The 19,549-nt window shown below is 35.8% G+C and overlaps 1 protein-coding gene across 1 annotated transcript in view; it reads right to left on the bottom strand.

Moving 5' to 3' along the window:
- Nucleotides 1-482: 482 nt before the first annotated feature.
- The window catches only part of ankk1 (ankyrin repeat and kinase domain containing 1), a 57,872-nt gene continuing 38,805 nt past the window's right edge, over nt 483-19,549 (bottom strand). Inside the window, exons 3-8 of the mRNA XM_002937826.5 lie at nt 12,366-12,517; nt 10,589-10,638; nt 9,119-9,274; nt 6,060-6,193; nt 4,997-5,036; nt 483-3,841 (exon numbers count right to left, since the gene is read on the bottom strand). Of these exons, the coding sequence (XP_002937872.1) occupies nt 2,556-3,841; nt 4,997-5,036; nt 6,060-6,193; nt 9,119-9,274; nt 10,589-10,638; nt 12,366-12,517 (1,818 nt within the window). The 3' untranslated portion in view covers nt 483-2,555. The remainder of the gene's footprint in view (nt 3,842-4,996; nt 5,037-6,059; nt 6,194-9,118; nt 9,275-10,588; nt 10,639-12,365; nt 12,518-19,549) is intronic.

A 19,549-nucleotide genomic window follows, 5' to 3' on the forward strand; every position in this document is an offset into this window, starting at 1 on the left:
GAAAAAGTAAATGTAAGAATACTAATATGTAAATAATCAAAATTGTATATGCTATGGTAATTAGATTAGATTAATTAGATTTGCTGGAACTAGATAAGTATTTTGCTTTTAATTCTGTTCAGAGTTACAGTCAGTTTTTTTTATTATTTATAAATGATGGCAAAACTTATCTAAGGATGGCAGATTTTGCCCTTTGTGCTTCACTCTCTCTAGATTTTCCTGACTATGTATAGAATACACAAATTTAGACAGAAGAATGCCACGTCAAGATAAGTCAAAAGCAAAAATGAGGTAGTAGTTACAGTTTCCTATTAAAAAAATGACATTTGTGCACTGCGATTTTTAGTGGCTGCAAAAGACCTACATAAAAAACATTATTGTTGAAACCTAGTTTGGTCACGTGCAAGATAGCATCCTTTGATGCTCACTGCATTGAAACTTACTTTTTCTTTCACTATTCCACAAATACATTGATCTTGTGATGTTGTTGCATTGCCTTTTATTCTTTAATGCATACTTACATACATACATATTTACATTTATAAAGTAATAGCATCTTTACATTGCTTGGTGTTGAACCATTCATGTAGTGTATAATTTGCATGCAGTGTAAGAAATTACTGGTATATGTTCTGTGATCTAGAAACCCAGTATTTAAAAAGCTGTGAATTATAGGAAAGGACATTTTCCATAGCCTCAAGTTTAATCAAACAATTCAAATTTTTTAAACTGATTTCCTTTTTCTCTGTAATAATAAAAAATACCTTGTACTTGATCCCAACTTAGATATAATTAATCCTTATTGAAGACTTAAGGTATGGAGATCCATAGAGAAAAAATATGCAGTTTTATTGTGCAAGAAACAAATGACAACAGAATAATCTCAATGCATTATTTTTCCACTGGGAAAACAGGGAAAAAGTCACACTCTGTACTTGAGTATGGCGATACCAACCTTTCTATCTCTGCTATATTCTATTCCTAATACAACTATATCAAGAAAACATTTTACCTTTGTGTGGGCTAAACAAAAAATATTTTTTATTCAGAGAAGCATAATGGAAGTTATAGTTCATTGTCTGTTTATGTAAGTCATGTTCACTAAGAAGCACAGTCCCCATATGAATCTAGCTGTACTTCTCACACAGTTTTACAGTTAAGTGTTGAACACAGTTTGTCTTTTATTTTACAGTTTTTACACTTTTGTTTTATAGTTACATTTTACAACTTTCAAGGATGTAGATGTACTTTGTCCATTAATATTGAAGAAAGTGTTTTACTTCACACACCCTAGGTACTAGCAAGAGAACAAGTTTTAAGCCTAAATTATATTCAGTATATTACAACTCTATAAATATTCAGAAATAGTATATGTTGTACTACTTCATTTTTATTGAAGAAAGAAAGATTTAAAATGCACCTCAAGGATTTGCTTGGTGAAACTTGATCTTGAGAAGAGAACTTAAGTATAGTCACTTCCATTCTTAGCCAGTAAACTACAAATCACTTCCCTAAATACTCCATATGGAATACTATCCATATTTCATCTAAAGTAACATTAGATGTGTATATATGTCTGTTATTGTAGCAACACTTATTTCATAAAATTTTATTGGTTACTGTGGTGTAGCAGTGAGGTTCAGTGGCCAACCTGACTAGAGACTGTATGTTTTTAATCATTGTATGGATTTCCATGGAAGGCTCCAGTTTTCTCCACCACAACAATAATATAAATCGCTTGGAATTTAATTAAATGGACCTATGTATATATGTGCACTTGGTTAAGAAGTCTGCACATTCCGCTGGGGCAAAGTACTGCATGATATGCTAGATTTGATCAAATAAATGGAATCATAATGATTAATGATGTAATTGGACCATTTCCTGATAGTTGTTCGCTATGGAACTGTGCAGCATCCCGAGTGCCTAAAGTAGTAGTGCCTAAAAAGGTAGTGGGGTCTATATTCAGCATTTAAAAGAAACTAAATGGTACCTACAGGATATAGGGTTTTTGCATTGTGTAGCTGCCTAATTTAGATACATGGTTGTTTTTTTTTTATTGATAAACATTTTAAAGGCTACCCTATACATATCTGATGCCTGTAGATCATTATCACTTATCAGCATTACTCCAGTTGGTGTTATTATTGTGATACAACAGAGAATACTGTGAATTTGTTTAGGAATTCTCTAAGAGATCTCTCATAGAGAATTCCTAAACAAATTCACAGTTGTTCAGTTCTAACTTCTACTTATATTTTATTCTGAATAATACTGTGGATGAAAATGTTAAAAGGTCTCCTTGCTTTAATCTATGACTGCAACCTAAATATTTTATCTTCAGTTGCAAGAGATCATGTCTATCATCTCCTACCAAAAAATAATATTGTGACAAGCAGAAGTTGGTGCTTTCTGCTATACCTAAACACAAAGACTGCAAAATTGCAAGAAAAGTGCATAAGTGAAGTTAAAAGAAATTGCAGGCCTCAATCTCAGTCATCAGACCTTACTAAAACAGCATATGCTAATGTGTACGTCTGTGTTTGTAAAAGTGGCTATTCATGAAATTGCAGGTAAGGCCCTACATCTCCACTGAGTTCATCAGAACTGCTAGATACATTGTCTCTGCCCTCCAACAAAGCAACAACATCATGCTTTCTATTTCTGGCTGCTAACTGCAGAGGAGTGCAGCCACTATTGTCTTCTATACTGAGTTTTGCATTTGCCAAGAGAAGTGTTTTTATTATGGATACATTAGAATTTAACACTGCAACATGTAAGGGAGTCCATCCAAATGCATTCTTTGCATTGACATCTGCCTTGTGTTCTATAAGATTAATTACACTGCAGAAAGCACCACGTTGTACAGCCAGGTGCAAAGCAGTCCAGCCTGACATCTCAGCAATTTCAGGATCTGCACCTAATGTCAGGAGATGGGAAACAACAAGTTCCTCACTATAGCGCACTGCTAAATGGAGGGGTGTCCACTTCAAATCTCCTTCAGAATCGATATTGGAACCACCGTCTTTGAGTAAATTTATTATCTCAGTGTGTCCTTTATATGTTGCAAGGTGCAAAGGTGTCCAGTCTTGGAAACTTTTAGCATCAGCATTGGCTCCATGTTTTATTAACAGTTTGCAGATCATGCTGTTGCCTTTTACTGCTGCCATATGTAAAGCCGTGTAATTGCTCTGATCAGGAAAGTTCAGATTAGCTCCTTTTTGTATTAAATGTTGTGCCACCCTAAAATAACCTTTGTCAGCTGCAATATGAAGAGCAGTCCTTTGATCATTTTGGATACTGTTTACATTAGCACCTTGGCTGATCAAAAGTTTCACAAGTTTGTAATGACCAAAATAAGTAGCAAGATGTAGTGCAGTCTTTCCATTCACTTCTTGGGAATTTGGGTTAGTATGACGAGTGAAGAGCACACGGACAACATTTTCATAGCCGTTTTGGGCTGCAAGGTGAAGCGCTGTCCAATCATCACGCTCTTTTGAATCGACATTAGCTGAATGATCCAGGAGAAGCCTGACAATTCTGTCATCACCACCTTGAGCAGCAAAATGGAGAGGAGACCACATGTCTTCATCAGTTATATTGACATCTGCTCCATTCTCAATTAAGCACATACATATATCTGGCAACTTCTTCTGCACAGCTAAAATGAGGGGTGTAAATCCACTTATTGATTTGCTATTTATGTTCAAGTTAAGGCTCAAAAAATGATTCACTTTTTCAAGATTTCCTTGCGCAACAGCAACGTGAAGCAGAGAAAAATCATTGTCATCTACCCACGTTTGATCTTCTAACATAATGTTCCTCAGCAAATTTTGCGTTTCTACAAAAAAAAAAAAAAACAGTATCTACATTAATTGTATATTTTAACAATTTGTGCAGATGTTTAAAGAGTTTATATTTTTGAATTCTGTTGTTTATTTACATTCCATAATTTTTTGTGGCTTTTGCACAACAATGAAAGAGAAGGATGAATTGCAAACCAGAAAATGCTTATTTATCTAAAGACACTATATACAGTCCTCAGCACTAAGAATCAACTTCTAATATCTTTAGACTGGGCCACTTTTAGATAAGAAAAATAAATTAAGTTTTGTGAAAGCCACCACATTCTACATCCACATTCTCAAAGGATGTATTATTTGAACCCAAATGATTCTATCACCGTTCAAAGATGAATGAATAATATAAAACTGTAAATATAGGAAGCAAATACAGATTCTGCACCCATAAGTTTTGTGTGGACCTATTTATTGACCTAAATAAATGTAAAAATGTGATTCCAATGCCATGGCATACGAGACTTCAAGCAAATTGTAAATAAAAACTAACCTTAAATAAAAGTGTAGTTTTATGGTTAAAATTGTAGCTAAAATTAGACCAATTTTAACCTCTCCTAATAATAACCTAAGGGTGATTATAACACAGATGTGAGACTATAAAAACATTTTTTCTCGTAAACATTATTTTGTTATTGGTTTATTATATTATTTAATTATAAGGACACTATGTAAGTGGATAATGCTATGTAATGTGTGTGATATGTATTTATGCATATTATTATCAATAATACTCACTGTTTTTGTCTTTTGAGTGTGGCCATTTACTTTGGTAGAATTTAGCTATTGAGTTTTTTGTTGTTTTGATTTATGATTTTAAAAGTCTTAAAGTAATATTAGGTTATATGGTAACATGGCTAAAAGTTTGTCTTATTCTGTTGATCATAGTAACTAATCAGCAACTCGATTTTATTGTCAGAATTGTTTGATATGGGTTACTGAACCCAAACAACAATTTTTCCATACAGCTACATTGTATTGTAACTGGATGTATCATACAAGCTTGTGTATTCATAATAATTAAGTTGACCTCAACAGCAATACATCCCCTGTATATTCAGAACAGCATCATGTAATTGCCTTAGCTTCTATTTTATATATGTATTATTTTCTATTATTTATGTATTTTGAAGACATACCACTGCCTGCATCTTCTAGCGTAGATCCTTGCTGGCTGTCCTGATCGGAGAAAATAAACCAGTCACATTACTGATGTGTGAACTTGTTTTTCAATGGATTTTATACATATATACATATATACTTCATAAATAATATGTTGTAAAAACATTTCGAAGCTTGCTGAGAGTTTAAATGTAGACGTGATACACTATTGATGGCTACTGATTTGATTTTTCAGCCTTCAATTCAGTGAGTGATGCATTTGTTAAAAGTTTGATCATACATTAATCACCAGTTTGTGTAAAAGCTGGAGCAAATCAACCACTATCCCCCATTTTAAAACTAAAACAAAACAAAACTAATACAATTATTTTCTAAACAATATTTTGCATAGATTAATTGATTAGAGGGGGCCATCCATTGGTACACAGCCCAGTGTAGGTCTATGGTCTAGCATAGATGTAAAATAGACCCTTATATTTGTCATTCCCTAACAATACAGAGGAAAAATAATTTTAATGTTATTAAATTGCTGTTTAGCTTTGTATAGCAACAATGCCCCACTTAATGAATACTGTAAAAAAAGAAAGTGCAAACCCAGGTAATAGTTATGGTTTCCAGTCAATTATACTAATAATTACAGAGGAAGCAGACCCTCTGGGTGAGGGAGGGGGGTGATCTCAGGCACATGCAAAATTACTGGCCATCTGTGTTTTTCACATGTGCTGTGGGTCGCCGTCAATTTCGACCAACGGGGGGTGGGTGTGCCTGGGGAGTTTTGTGGGGGAGGCTCAATGTTTTATGTGTTTCTTAACAAACTATATTTACATCATTTTTTTTTTCTATAGTTTTTATTTATTTTTATCTTAATATTACTCATAACAAGAACAATGTTAATATTACCAATAGCATCAGGGAGAAAAATAATTACAAATCCTAAATAATAGATCCTATTTCTACTGTATATATAAGACAAATAAAAAACAAATATAAGAAAAAGAAAAACAAAACAAAATGTACACAATTTTTTTAGCAATGAACTAGTGACAAAATTTCCAATAACATTTGTCAGATTTTACTCACATTAGTGTTTTCACTAAACAGCATAATTGAAGAAGACTTGAGAATATCTTCCCCAGTGTTGTCTGTATTTGTTTCTGGCTCTGGTAAAGGACTTTGTACCAAGCAAAGTAACATGTGGGATTCCATGACAATATCTGGAGAAACACATTTTAGTAAATGACAAGACTTCAGTGAAGATAATTATTAGAGGGAAGGATTGCTATGTACATATGGTACACTAAAATGATGTGCCAGTGCCCATACAATGGAGAACTTGCAACTACACACATTCCACCTTGCACTGGATTCAAATTCTGTCCAAGATGCAGGGCACAGGTCACAAAAATGCAAGGGATCCATTGGTCATTGGCAGGTGTGCAAGAGAATCTAAGACCCCCAAAAATAATCTCTATAAACTTCTTCTAAACTTCTAGACTAAACTAACTAAACTTTTTAAAAAAGCAATAATTTATTAAAAAATCCAAATTTAAAAAGTACAAACAAATAAAAACTCTGAATCCTGAAAAGCTCTTAAACCTGAAATTAAATAAAGATTTTACAATTTGAGAAGGACATCTCCCATTGACTTCCATATGGCCTTGTCAGCTTTTAGATGGCAACGTTTTGTATTCAAAGTTGTCCTTGATAAACAGGACCAATTTGTGTTTTAAAGTAATTATCTAAATTTACTATTTTTAGTGCTAAAAAGTTTGATTTGGGGGAAACATAAATGTTAATAAAACTGCCCCTGTCAGTGCACTAACTATGCACTTCCTAGATTTAGTTAATCCATGGGTTGCTGACTCTCTATTGAACTAAAAGCCTGATATTAGTACAGGTATTGGACCTGTTATACAGAATGCTCAGGCCCTGGGGTTTTCAGATAAGGGGTCTTTGCATAATTTGGATCTCCATACCTTAAGGGCAGTGGCACATGGAAAGATTAGTCGCCCAGGGTTAACTGGACAAAGTTCCTGGTGTTCCCCATAGATAGGGAAAGTGTCAGAGACCCGCTACATGGACCCCAACTGCGGGTCACCTCCTTCACTTACCTGGGCATGGTAATACATAGAGACCCAATGCAATTTACAGAGTTGAACTTGACCCCTGTCCTTAAGCCCCTTAGGACCAAACTGCAACACGGGGCCAGCCTGCCACTTTCCCTGCCCGGTCATATTAATATCCTAAAGATGATCCGGCCACCAAAATTTCTTTATATATTTCGTAATGCACCAAATCTGCCTACCAATAAATGGTTCAGGGAAATTGATGTTTAAGAGAGTTCATCTGGGTGGGCGAATGGCCAAGAATTAAGTTGCCAATGCTTCAAACCCCGGTCAAGAAAGGTTGACTGGCCCTCCCTAACATTTTGCTATACTTCTATGCGAGCCAATTGGTAAATGCATGGTGGTGGCTCAATCCAGACCCTAATAACTAAGCCACAGTATTGGAAGCTGTGGTAATCTCTTCATTTGAGGCCTTGGCAAACCAGCTGTATAGAGGGCTACCACCAATCTACCCTTTAACGCCCCGCATAAAAACTGTAACCCAGGTTTTTGCTAGAACAGTAGGAATTTCCCATCAAAAAGCATCTAGCTGGTCCAAATGGACACTACTGTGGGGTAATAACTCCCTAATACAATTTAGGTCCTTCCCAGGTGCTAATCTCTGAGCCACTGCAGGGGGGAAATGCCTAAGTGATGTGGTTGAACTGGGAGCTATTAAGCAATTTGCTAAATTAAAGGAGGAATTTGGCTTGCACAACCACATGTTCTTTAGGTACCTCCAACTGAAACATGCATACCAGGCTCAATTCCCCAGGGGACCCCCCACCATTGCAGAAAGCACTCTTGAACGATATCTCCATAGATCTAATCTTTCTAAGCCGCTCAGTTGGTTTTATGCTATCCTACAGCCATATTAAGCTAAAATGGGCCCAGGACTTCCCTCAGCTAGATGAGGAAACCTGGGAAGATATACTTGAACAAACACCTGAAATTAACATAGCTACAAGAGACCGCTACATTCACGTTAAATTTCTCAATAGAGTGTATTTAACCCCCCCACAGGCTGGCGCCAATGGATCAGGGCTACTCAGACCCAGTATTGCAACACACAGGACAAGGAGCAAAGTGCTCCCTGTTTATTGTACTTTTCATCATGTTTTGTAAATATGGCCTAATGTCTCTTTTCTGCCTTTTTACAGGAAAACTATTAGTATTGTTATGTATTGAAATGCTCCCTCTTAAAAGTTCTTGCAATGCCTAAGAAATTTAGCAGTGTCGAGACCCATAGGGTTAAATTCCTTGCTGGTTTGTGTACTCTGTTACTAGTCTGAAAATCCCCATTAGATAAAGAAGTCCCAGTCCATGTGACTTATGCCCCAAGGTGGGATAGCATTCTCTCTAGGTCCTGGAGAGTAGTGACTATATCCTGTTAATGTTTAATATAGTAAGTGGGAGCACATGGCTCTTCCTCTATCTATGGCATCTCCAGCTTTACAGTTTGGATGCTGGGAAGCCTAGTAATGAAGGCTCCAGTAAAGAAGAGTGCCCTAAAAGATCCCTTTAGGTTAAGTTGGGGAACAAGGCCCCTATAAACAAAGAACAAAGTGAACAACTGTTCTAGTACTAGAACATACTAGTACATAGTGTAACCTTGTTATGCCTTAGGAGTAGCCTAAGCATCAGTAAAGACCTTTATAGGATTACAGCAGTTACGCCTTTTACAAGCCGGTTGTGTTTCCAGTAATTCATGTTAATGAGGAAATGAGCTGTGTGTGTAAAAAAGGGTTTGTGTGTTAGATAAACAATTCATTTGGGTCCTGTCTGATTCCAAAAAACTCGGTATGGTCAGAATGTATGTTCAACTGGCAGATTGATATGATTCAATACGTTTCAATCAATATTGATATTTATCGTTGTCTAAGCATGCAGGGTTTGTTATCCCAATCCAGCAATGATATATATATTTTTAAATTCTCTTAAATTGATAGACATATACTATCTATTGACTGGTACAGTAAAGGTTAGTGCTTTGTATAGATACATGTAGAAACTTAATGATAAAAATAAATATACCTGAAAAGTTTGGCCTCTTTTTAGCATTCTGATTCCAACATCTCTGCATCAGATCAATCATCTGTTGGCATTCCACGGGGCGTTCTTCCGAAATGTCATGGATAGGTGGGCGTTTTCCCGCTGCAACCTTAACAATGATGTTCAACATGCTAGCACCTATAATACATTTTAGATACATTTCTTAGCTTGGATTTGAGAGAATGTATTAGGATAGTCACAAGAAAATGCAACTGTACACAACAGTGTCCATTATAAATTTGCTACTATTGATATTTACCAACCTGAACAATATACTGCTTGCAGGGGTACCTCTGGCAGTAGATCTAATACTATAACCCTTAACCCTAAAACAATGCCAGCTTGTGCTTGTACTGGGATGAGAGTGGCATGATTACTGGTGTAGAAAGGCAATTGCCCTCTGTAAACTAAAATTAGGCTCTCAAAGGATTTTAAACCAAACATAAAGTCCAACTGTGTAATTTAGTCTTATTTAGATGTTGAAAAATTACACATGCAAAAAAATTTACTAAGAAGAATTCTGCTGACCAAAACATAATTATAGATGCAACAGTGATTGGCTATTCGGTAGTCCCATGTGGACTGCTGGCCTGCAGGAGGCTCTGCTTGGAGTAAAACATGTTGGGGTATGTAATAAAAGTAGGAAAAATGCAGAAATAAGAACAAAAATTAGCATTTTGCAATGTAATATGTTTTATGTTATGTAATTGTTAACTGTAAATATATAAATATATATATTGTTATACTGTATACTGTCTATTTATAATTTTACTGCATACGCTGCTTGCTGAAGCAAACTATAATATTTACAAGTTTTTAGTTCCACTGAAGTATCGGTTGATAAATACTTTTGTGTGTAAAGGAAAAACTGTTCCCACAAATTACTTTTATTACCTTCCTCAGTTTAGGGCAGATTTTGCTAACTTTATGGGGCACATTTACTAATCCACGAACGTCCGAAAAGCGTCCAAATGTGTTTTTTTCGTAATGATCGGTATTTTGCGACTTTTTGAGCGCTCAATACGAAAAAGTCGTGACAATTCACGAAAGTCGTAATGGCTATGAAAAAGTCGCGACAATTCACAAAAGTCATAATGGCTATGAAAAAGTCGTGGCAATTCACGAAATTTGTACTGGCTATGAAAAAGTCGCGACAATTCACAAAAGTCATAATGGCTATGAAAAAGTCGCGACAATTCGAGCAAGTCGCAAGGCTACGAAAAAGTCGCAAAAAATACGAAAAAGTCGCAAAATGTTCATTTTCCAATCCGAATTTTTCCCATTTGGATTCGTGGATTAGTAAATCAGCCCCTAAATGTGCCCTACTGTAGCCCTTAGTAACCTATAAGATCTTGTCTTTCATTTTCTAACTGCAATTACATGAATCAAAACTAATTACTGAATGGCTGACAAGGGCATCTAGCTGCATGTATAAGAAAATAATATAGTTACCTGCATAAGGTTTTTTCTGTGCGAGTAGTTCCCAAATAACAATGGAGTAACTAAAACAAATAAAGAAAAAACAAGGGAAAAGAAGTCATTTTTTTCCTTCAAGTTTGTCTCTTTTCAGTACCTTTGAAATGTTCACCTTTACAAGTTAGTCAAGGAGGTTATTAAATGAAGAGACTTAAAATCAATGAAAACTAAAAGACTTAGAAGGCCTTCCTTAGGGATGACTTTTATTATCAATAGATAATGATTTTCACATTTCAGATTCAGAAATACACTAAAATTGTAAGACAATCTAAATTATATGCCCATTCCATCAGGAATGTTTGTTGTGTAGGAGACAATACTTGTATGTACCAAAATGATTTCATGAACGTTGTCTATAGATAACAAAATAACAGGCTTTTTAAGACTTTTAAAAGAAAAGAAATCAAATCAAATTATGTTTCTCTTAATTAATAAAATCTACCATTTAAAAAATTTGTCACAATGCCTTGTAAAATAAAGAATGTTGATCCTTTCAAATAAATACAAGTTCCAATGTGCATAAGTGTATAGGACTAGTGTTGAGAGAAATGTTTTGTATGATATGGATTGTATGGTATTCACAGCAAATATCACCATCAGCGAATATTTTTGTGAAACTGACGCAAAACTTTGCTGTAAAAAACAACCATAGACTGCAATGCATTCTACACAGGCAGCAAAAAAGTTGCTGTGAATAAACGGAAAACACAGCAAAAACAACCATAGACTCCACTGTATTTTGAGCAGAAAAAAGAAAAGTCACCATGAAAAGAAAATTGCCACAGATAAAGCTACCCATTGACTTGGATACATTTTAGAATTTTTTTGTGTAACAGGACAGATTTGCTCATCACTACTTAGGAGCAATTAAATCCACACACAAAAGAAAATCTTTTATCTGGAAAAATTGGGACATGGGGTTTTTTAGATAAGCAATCTTCAACATTATATACCAGGGGTGGGCAAACTTTTTGGCTCACGGGCCACATTTACTCACCCCCGGGCAGGACCGGGCCAGGGCGGGCAGGGCCAGGCCAGCATTACGGCCCCCTTCGTCTCTTTAATTCCAGCACGCCAATGACACCAAGTCTCGCGTGATGAGACTTGGCGTCATCGGCGGGCCTGATTAAAAAGGCCAAGGGGCCGGATGTGGCCCGCGGGCCGTAGTTTGCCCACCCCTGTTATGTACACTCAAAAGGATTCATGCAGCTCAGAGAAAAGGGAAATCTTAAAAAAAAAAAAGCTTTTATGGGAAATGGCCGTCTTGTAATTTGTAGCTTTCTAGATATTGGTCTTCCCGATAAGAAAACCCATACCCATACTTAGATATGGGATATTTAGAGATCTAGATTCTTAACAGTGGGGATGAGCTAATGATTTTTTTAGACATGTTATTAGAGAAGATCAGACATAGTTCTGAGTTCTCTTTTTTAGTTTAGGAGATGAAGGTAGTTGTTTTAGGATAAAAATGAGAAATTAAAAATATATTTGTATACTATTAGGACCAAACCTGCCACTGACTGTTTAATAAAAAAAAATAGGCAGAGGACAAGTAAATACAGTAAGTAGTAACTGATGGTGCATTTTTTTAAATAGTATTTTTACTCAAGTCCTTTTAAAATGGTTAAAACATATTTGCATTTGGGAAAGTTATGTCCAGCTATGCCTAGCAGGGTAGCCTTGATACAGGAGCCTTCCTGCAGCAATATAAAAATGCAAGGATAGATCTAATTAACTGTAGTTTAAATCTGACCTGTAAACATCATATTTAGTTCCTGGAAGTCGACTGCTCTGCAGGAACATTTCCGGAGGAATGTAACTTAAGGTTCCTTTTATTGCAGATCTTTGTATGTATTCATTTCTGGTTGAATTTTCTTTCCATTTGGAGAGCCCAAAGTCAGAAATCTAAAAAAGAGAAAATCCATCATGTAAATACTTCATACAGATGCCATACTTCACAAGGCCTGCTTAAATGTCAAATTACAAACACTGCTAAAACTAATGTTTATAAAATATTTAACCACTTCTTTTGAACAGAATTAAAATTAACAGGGATTTATGCACAGTCCATTAAACACAGGGAGAGGCTAAATTATAATAGAAGGTATACAGACAAAAAACATGCAATTTACAGAGAAACTTTTGTATAAAAAATTGCAGTATATTCTTCCCCAAACATGCTATTTTGCTTAAACAATTAAACTTGTGTTCAGAGCTTGTGCTTTCTTGATAACATATAAAGTGCTTGAATCATCACTCAGTTTGAACAAAACTGCAATGATCTCATATACAGACAGGGCAGATTTATGTTAGCCTGCAGGTTGGACTAGACTGGTATGTACCCTAGCTGTGCTTCTAAACTAGTTTTGCCACCTGTTTGGTTTTGACCCAGACAGCCAAGTTTTCAAAAGGGCTGAGTCAAAACTGCCTGCCCAGTCTTCCAAATTAGAAAAACATGGGAAGTACTCTCTGAGACTGATGCAGCAATCAGCCAATCGCTGATCCCCATGGCATAGCCCCGCCCCATGTAGACACTAGCCTTCCCGCCCCTGTGATGTCACAGCCCATCCTTTCCCCACCCCCTATGACATCGCCGTCCACCCCCTGCCCAGAGTAGAGAGCCAGGAAAGGTGGAAGCATTTTTAGTATTTTCTTAGGAATAAAATTGTGCGTGTAATTATAGCATGGACCTTTGGCAACTGGTATTTGGCTTTCCCTAATTTAAAAATGTTCTGTGTGAATGACCACTAAACTGGAGTATATTACCTTCTCAGGAAACTGTTGAATGATAAAAGTTGTTATTCTACTTTTATGTCTATGAATCAAGAATTACTATGAATCCTTTTATACTACTTATACTGTAGCCTGAGACCTTTGCCTTTAAACAAAAAAATCACTTTATATACAATCTGCCATGGGTATTCAATCTGCTTCTGCTGTGTTTCCCACCATTGTTACAACTAGCTTGTTATTCATACAGGTGCAGAGGTTATGACATGAGATATTGGGAATTGTAATCTGGCAGAACCACGTGCAATGTGCAGATTGATAAAACTGAGGAATATAAACAAAGAGCAATTCTAGGCATATAGTAGTACTATTTTAAGTGGTTGATAATGACTGGAATTATAGTTCAGTAATTTCTTTCAGATAAAGATTCTGCTCCAAGATTCTGCATGATGTATGTAATCACCTGTATTAAATGCACCCTTTTAGGACTGATAACTATATCGTACATTTTAAGAATGTAATATTTCACTGCGGACTATGCTTAACTTTTATATTGAGCCTTCATACTGCTTCATATGTATGGGTGATGGATGCACAGATGTATTTATTACTGGCTTGCAGACACCAATTTGTTTTGGAACACATTTAAGATAAGCAAGTGGAACTGATTTATGAAGCTACGAAACCATTTTAAACAATGTCACTATTAAGACAGAAAATTTGAAAAGGGCAGAAAAATTGCTTGCAAGGAGTTCTTTTGCATACAAGATAATAAGAATCAAGGGAATTGACTCTACGCAAGGTACATAATCCTTTCAGTGCTGAGAGTTTCACACTCCATGTTAAATGAGAAGGAAAGGTAAAAATTAAGTAAGCTTTAGGGCTCTGGCCCGCGACAAATCTCCCTTGTCACGGGCGACTAATCTCCCCGAACTACCATCCCACCGGCGAACATGTAAGTCGCCACTGCATGTTCCATCCCACCGGCGACTTACATGTTCACTGGTGGGATGGCAACTGATGGCTCTCGGATGGCAACTCGGGGAGATTAGTCGCCCGTGAACAGGGAGATTTGTCGCGGGCGACTAATCTCCCTGTGTGCCAGAGCCCTTATCTGAAAGGTCTATGTAAATACAGCCATAAGCACTCACAGAAGAACTCTATCTAAAGAAACACAGGATTTCTTGTCTCCTTTTTTGTAAACATGTTCTTAGGGTGTCTGGCTTCCTCTCTCAGAAAAATCCTTCATTCTCAGGGCCTGAGTCTGCACAGTTCTCTTCTCTATCCCTTTTCCTGCTCCCCACTCCCTCAACAATTCATAAAACTCCCTCCCCCCATCCTTAGGAATGTGTAATCTGAGCTATAAGGGCTAGAGCTATACAGCAGGAAGCCATGAAGACCAAGCTAAAATGGCAGCTGCTATGTAAAACATACAGAGAGCGCTTCTATGGCTCTTTACTCAGATATGATAAAGTTTTCTGTAGAATAAATATAGTGTTCTAGAAAGCACTAATGTGGCAAATATATTAGCAGTAAAATGACAAAATGACTTTCCTTTTCCGTTAATTTAATGCCAGGTGGTTTTTGAACTTGTTTTCTCATTTCTCTCTTTCAGGGCATTACCTGGGGAGGGATTTTAATTTAATTTACCTTTTCATTTTGTGCAATTACAAGTCCATAACAAAATGCAAACATTTTTTTTATAATAGAGATATATAGTAGAAGCATATTTTATTATACGCATGAAAATATAACTGGTTGGAAAAGCATAATTTCACTCAAGCATGCCAATATCAAATATGTAAATATGTATAGTTTTATGGAGATACTCCTGCTCTCTGCCCACACCTGCTGACCCTCCCTCCTGTCTGATAACCCAAGATCTTGCTGTATACTTTCAAAACAAAGAAGACATGGTTAGAAATGAGATGAGAAAAGGCAATCATTATTAAAAATGAAAATTGTTTGCTTATAATGAGAAGAGATATAAGGAGATGACTTTTCTGTAATTCATGGCTGTATGGATAGTTATTTATTGTATCCTATAAGTTAGTGCTTTCTTACCCCATATTCTGATTTGTTTATTCTTTTTCCACTGTTTGTAAATGGGTTGTTTCTGTTGTATTGTTTGTATTCTCCTTAACATGATGGTTATTTATACTAAATTACAATTTCCGAGAGTTGTTACCTACCTAGTGATAAAACTGATGAGCACATTTTTACAGCAGGAATGGATTCACTGCGAAATTCTGCATTTTTTAACGGAAAAAAATTGTGGTTGTGTCAAAAAAAGGCGCAAAAGTCATACAGTAGCTACATTTCACAATTTTTTTTGCCGTTTCACACATTTTTTACAGTTTTGCAGTAAAAGGTAAGAAATGCATGTGCTGCCCTTATTGTGTACACCCCAGGTCAATATCCCCCTATACAATAAAATATTTGAATGGCATGTTAAGTAGCTGCTACTAGTTGCTCAGTGTGGTTTCACCCTAAGAGGCATCTTTTGTACAGTTGTTCCTGAGTGATACAGTCATGTATGTAAGGGTCAACTCAAATGAATAACCAACTAAATTAAAAATTGAGATAATTGGCAGAAACATTATACCCCCAATACATAATGCAGATACAGTTCCAGACTGAACTAATAACAATGGGCATAGAGAAGGGAAAAATACCTGTCCTATACTGCCTTGATGCACTCCTGATACAATTATTCATTGTATTTAAGAAATACATTTGTAGGTGTTATCATGTATCATGCAATCAGGTGGCAGTGAACCCTCTTGCTTCAAACTATTTAGCCTATTTCATGGTCATTCCCTAATTCTGTATGGGAAAAAGGAAGCATGATAGATGGAATAATAGAGTATAGTATGTAGAGAAAAGAGACTAGGATAATAAAGAGTTTGAGGTAGGGGAGGAGAGGAGGAATTAAAGTTTTGAGAGTGGGCCCTATGGTCCAGGTTTCCTGGTGGGCCCCTGCCATCTCAGTCCGACAATGCATGGCCATAAGTATTGTTGAGACATAATGTAAGTTTTATCATCATGTGTACAGTAATGTAGAATTTGTGACATGACTGACAAATAAACTGGCTGACTGTTCATAAAATGACATTTTCCACTGGGAGTTTGATTTATTATCTGCATGATTAGGGTGGCAGTGCTCTAATGTGAGTATTACTTACGTGTATATCCTACTGTGTCTTGGATGTATGTAACTTCTAAACTGACAGTGTAGCTCCCTTTCCAGCTGAGGACTGTCACTGGAATGCATGGGGCAGCACTTGTACTGATTCTGATCATAAGCAATGTCCTTGTATCTATCTCAACCACTCAATAGTTTTCTAAAAATAATGCTTTTTAATAAGCAGAGTTCTGTTTGCGGAAAAAGTACACAATGCAACTGTATTGTGAACATATTTTTATTCAATAGTCATATCCTATGTTAATTACTTTCTATTTGGACTCTTGAGTATCCAACTGTTTTCAAGCAATAAAAACAACAGCATTTTGTAATGTAGTATCTTAACCTTCCATCTGTCTTTTTTAGATTTATTATTTGTAATTCCTGGAAAATAATTTCTTCTTCAATCATGCTGATTTCATGCTGGCCCAAATCTCAACTCCAATTAACCCAAGAAGTAGTATAGTGACAGGATGTTCTAATTGACTCAATAACATAACTGTAAGCAGCAATCATCATCAAGCTCACTCTACCGTGCATATACTGTAAATGAGCTCTAAAATCCAGTGCTAGTGAAAAGAAATCCCAGTTTATAGCCATTGTTATTTCTAATAACTGAAACTGAATGGTATGTTGTTCAAATAAAATCTGTTAATGGAAAAGAATACCATGGAATCACGATATATGAGACTAGCCTTTCTGACTGGATATGCAGTTTTGCAGACTTGCAAAGCATATTTAGTGGCAAATTTATCAAAATATGAGATTAGAGCTGACAACAGAAAATCTCACCAACTTTCTTTTTTAACCCTGTGGGATATTTAAAAATGTGTCAAATGGGGAACTCTGACTTTCACCCACTGATAAACATACTTCTAAAAATCCCACAGGAATGAAGAGAAAGCAGGTGATTTTTTATGTCTCTAATCTTACATATCACGCTGGTTCTTGAAACAAAACATTATGTACAAAACTGTCTATGTACAGATTAATTTGCAAGTCTATGCTTGTATTTACAGACTACAGAGGGGTAAACAATTATTCACTGTTCTTATGCAAATTGTACAACGCCCTACCAATCGGTCTAGAGCTAATCAGTCAACTATTCCAAAAGTCATTTGGTGTTAAACGCATTATAATATGTCATTATTGAGGTCACTACAAAGCAGCACAAACAGCATATTTTTAGTTGATATTCTAGTGGAATCACACTGACGGCTCAGTTCTCAGAAAGAAAACGGCAAAACATTTCTGAAAATTTAGCTAAAAAATGTTGTTTTTGTGCTTATATCCATTGAATTCATGAATCTTAGAGGAATAGTTCAATGTAAACATGAAAATGGGTAAAATAGATAGACTGTGTAATAAAAAATATTTCTAATTTAGTTGGTTAGGCAAAAATGTAATCTATAAAGTGGGCAGATGTCTAACATAATAGCCAAAACACTACTTAATCCTAATTAATCCTTAATCCTACTTAATTAAGTCACTTATTGGTTACTGACTGCTAACAGTTTAGAGAGGTGTAAAGCAGGAAGTAGTGTTCTGGATATTATGTTAGATATCCATTCACTTTGACCTTTATAGATTACATTTTTGCCTAACTAACTATATTGAAAATATTTTTTATTTTGCGCAGTCTATCCATTTTACCCAGTTTCATATTTACACTGAACTGTTTTTAAAGGACATGTAAAGTCTATTTGACTGGGGGTCAACTCCCCAGTGAAATAGATTGCTAAGATTTTTAACCCAGGTTGGCGCTCCTTCCTATAAGCGCTCCAGGCGTCCCCTGTTTGTGCATGCACAGTAGAGTAAACCCAATAGGATTGTTTTGCTTCCAATAAGGATTAATTATATCTTAGTTGGAATCAAGTACAAAGAACTGTTTTATTATTACAGAGAAAAAGGAAACCATTTTAAAAAATTTGAATTACAGTATTTGGTTATAATGGAGTCTATGGGAGATGGCCTTCATGTAATTCGGAACTTTCTTCATAACAGGTTTCCAGATAATGGATGCCATACCTGTACAACAAGTAACTTTTAAGTTCCTTAACCAACATTTAATTTTCATTCACAACCAATACACTCATGATATCAGTCACTGACAGATTTCTGGCTCTAATTGGCAGATAGTTGTCTGCAGCAGAAAAAATAATTGACACTGTTAAACCATTAAGCACACTGTTAAACCATTTATTTCTCAAAACTCTAAACTTTAATAAAAGGCACTAAGGGGCCGATTCACTAAAGGTCGAAAAAACGAGTGCTATTTATAGCATGCATTAAAAATATTATCACTTCTTATTTTTTGCAAGTTAACGATCGATTCACTAAAAGGACACTTGTCTGAATTAAGAAGCGATGTTCTTGGCTTATTTATCTGACGATGAGCGGTTTTAAGCAATATTTTAACGCATGAGTGATAATTTCCACCGCGTGCGATATTTTTCATCGCACTTGATATTAGCGCACACTATTACGCTCGTAGCAGTTACTTTCTGAAAACTACTTTTCTGAGAATTACCATTTCCCTGAAAACACAAGCATGCATCACTCTAGGAAGATCACATATTTGAAAAAATCCGACTGCAAAGTCCATCTTGTCACCAGAGACAATCACCAGCTACAATTTTGTTCAGTAACGCCTACTTCTGGGAGGCATTAAGTTTCACAGTAATTATCGCCACATTTTACACGTTTAACTCTTCATATGTGTTTGTAAATCATGCGTTAGTATTATTTCTATGTGATAATTACTGCAATGTGTTAAAAATAACGTTTTGCTATAATGCGTTTTTTTGCACATGTGATATGAGTGTTAACGCATGCGAAATTACGTTGATGAATTGGTACTTATTTATCGCATGCTTTTTAAGGCAAAAAAGCATGCGATAAGCGTTATCGACCTTTAGTGAATCGGCCCCTAAATTTGCTCAGGGCAATAACCCATAGCAACCAGCAGGTAGCATTTACTGGTCACCTGTTTAAAATCAAACTTGCAATGGTTTACTGCTCAT

The sequence above is a fragment of the Xenopus tropicalis genome, chromosome 7, assembly GCF_000004195.4.
Source record: "Xenopus tropicalis strain Nigerian chromosome 7, UCB_Xtro_10.0, whole genome shotgun sequence".
In the NCBI taxonomy this organism is placed as follows: Eukaryota; Metazoa; Chordata; class Amphibia; order Anura; family Pipidae; genus Xenopus; species Xenopus tropicalis.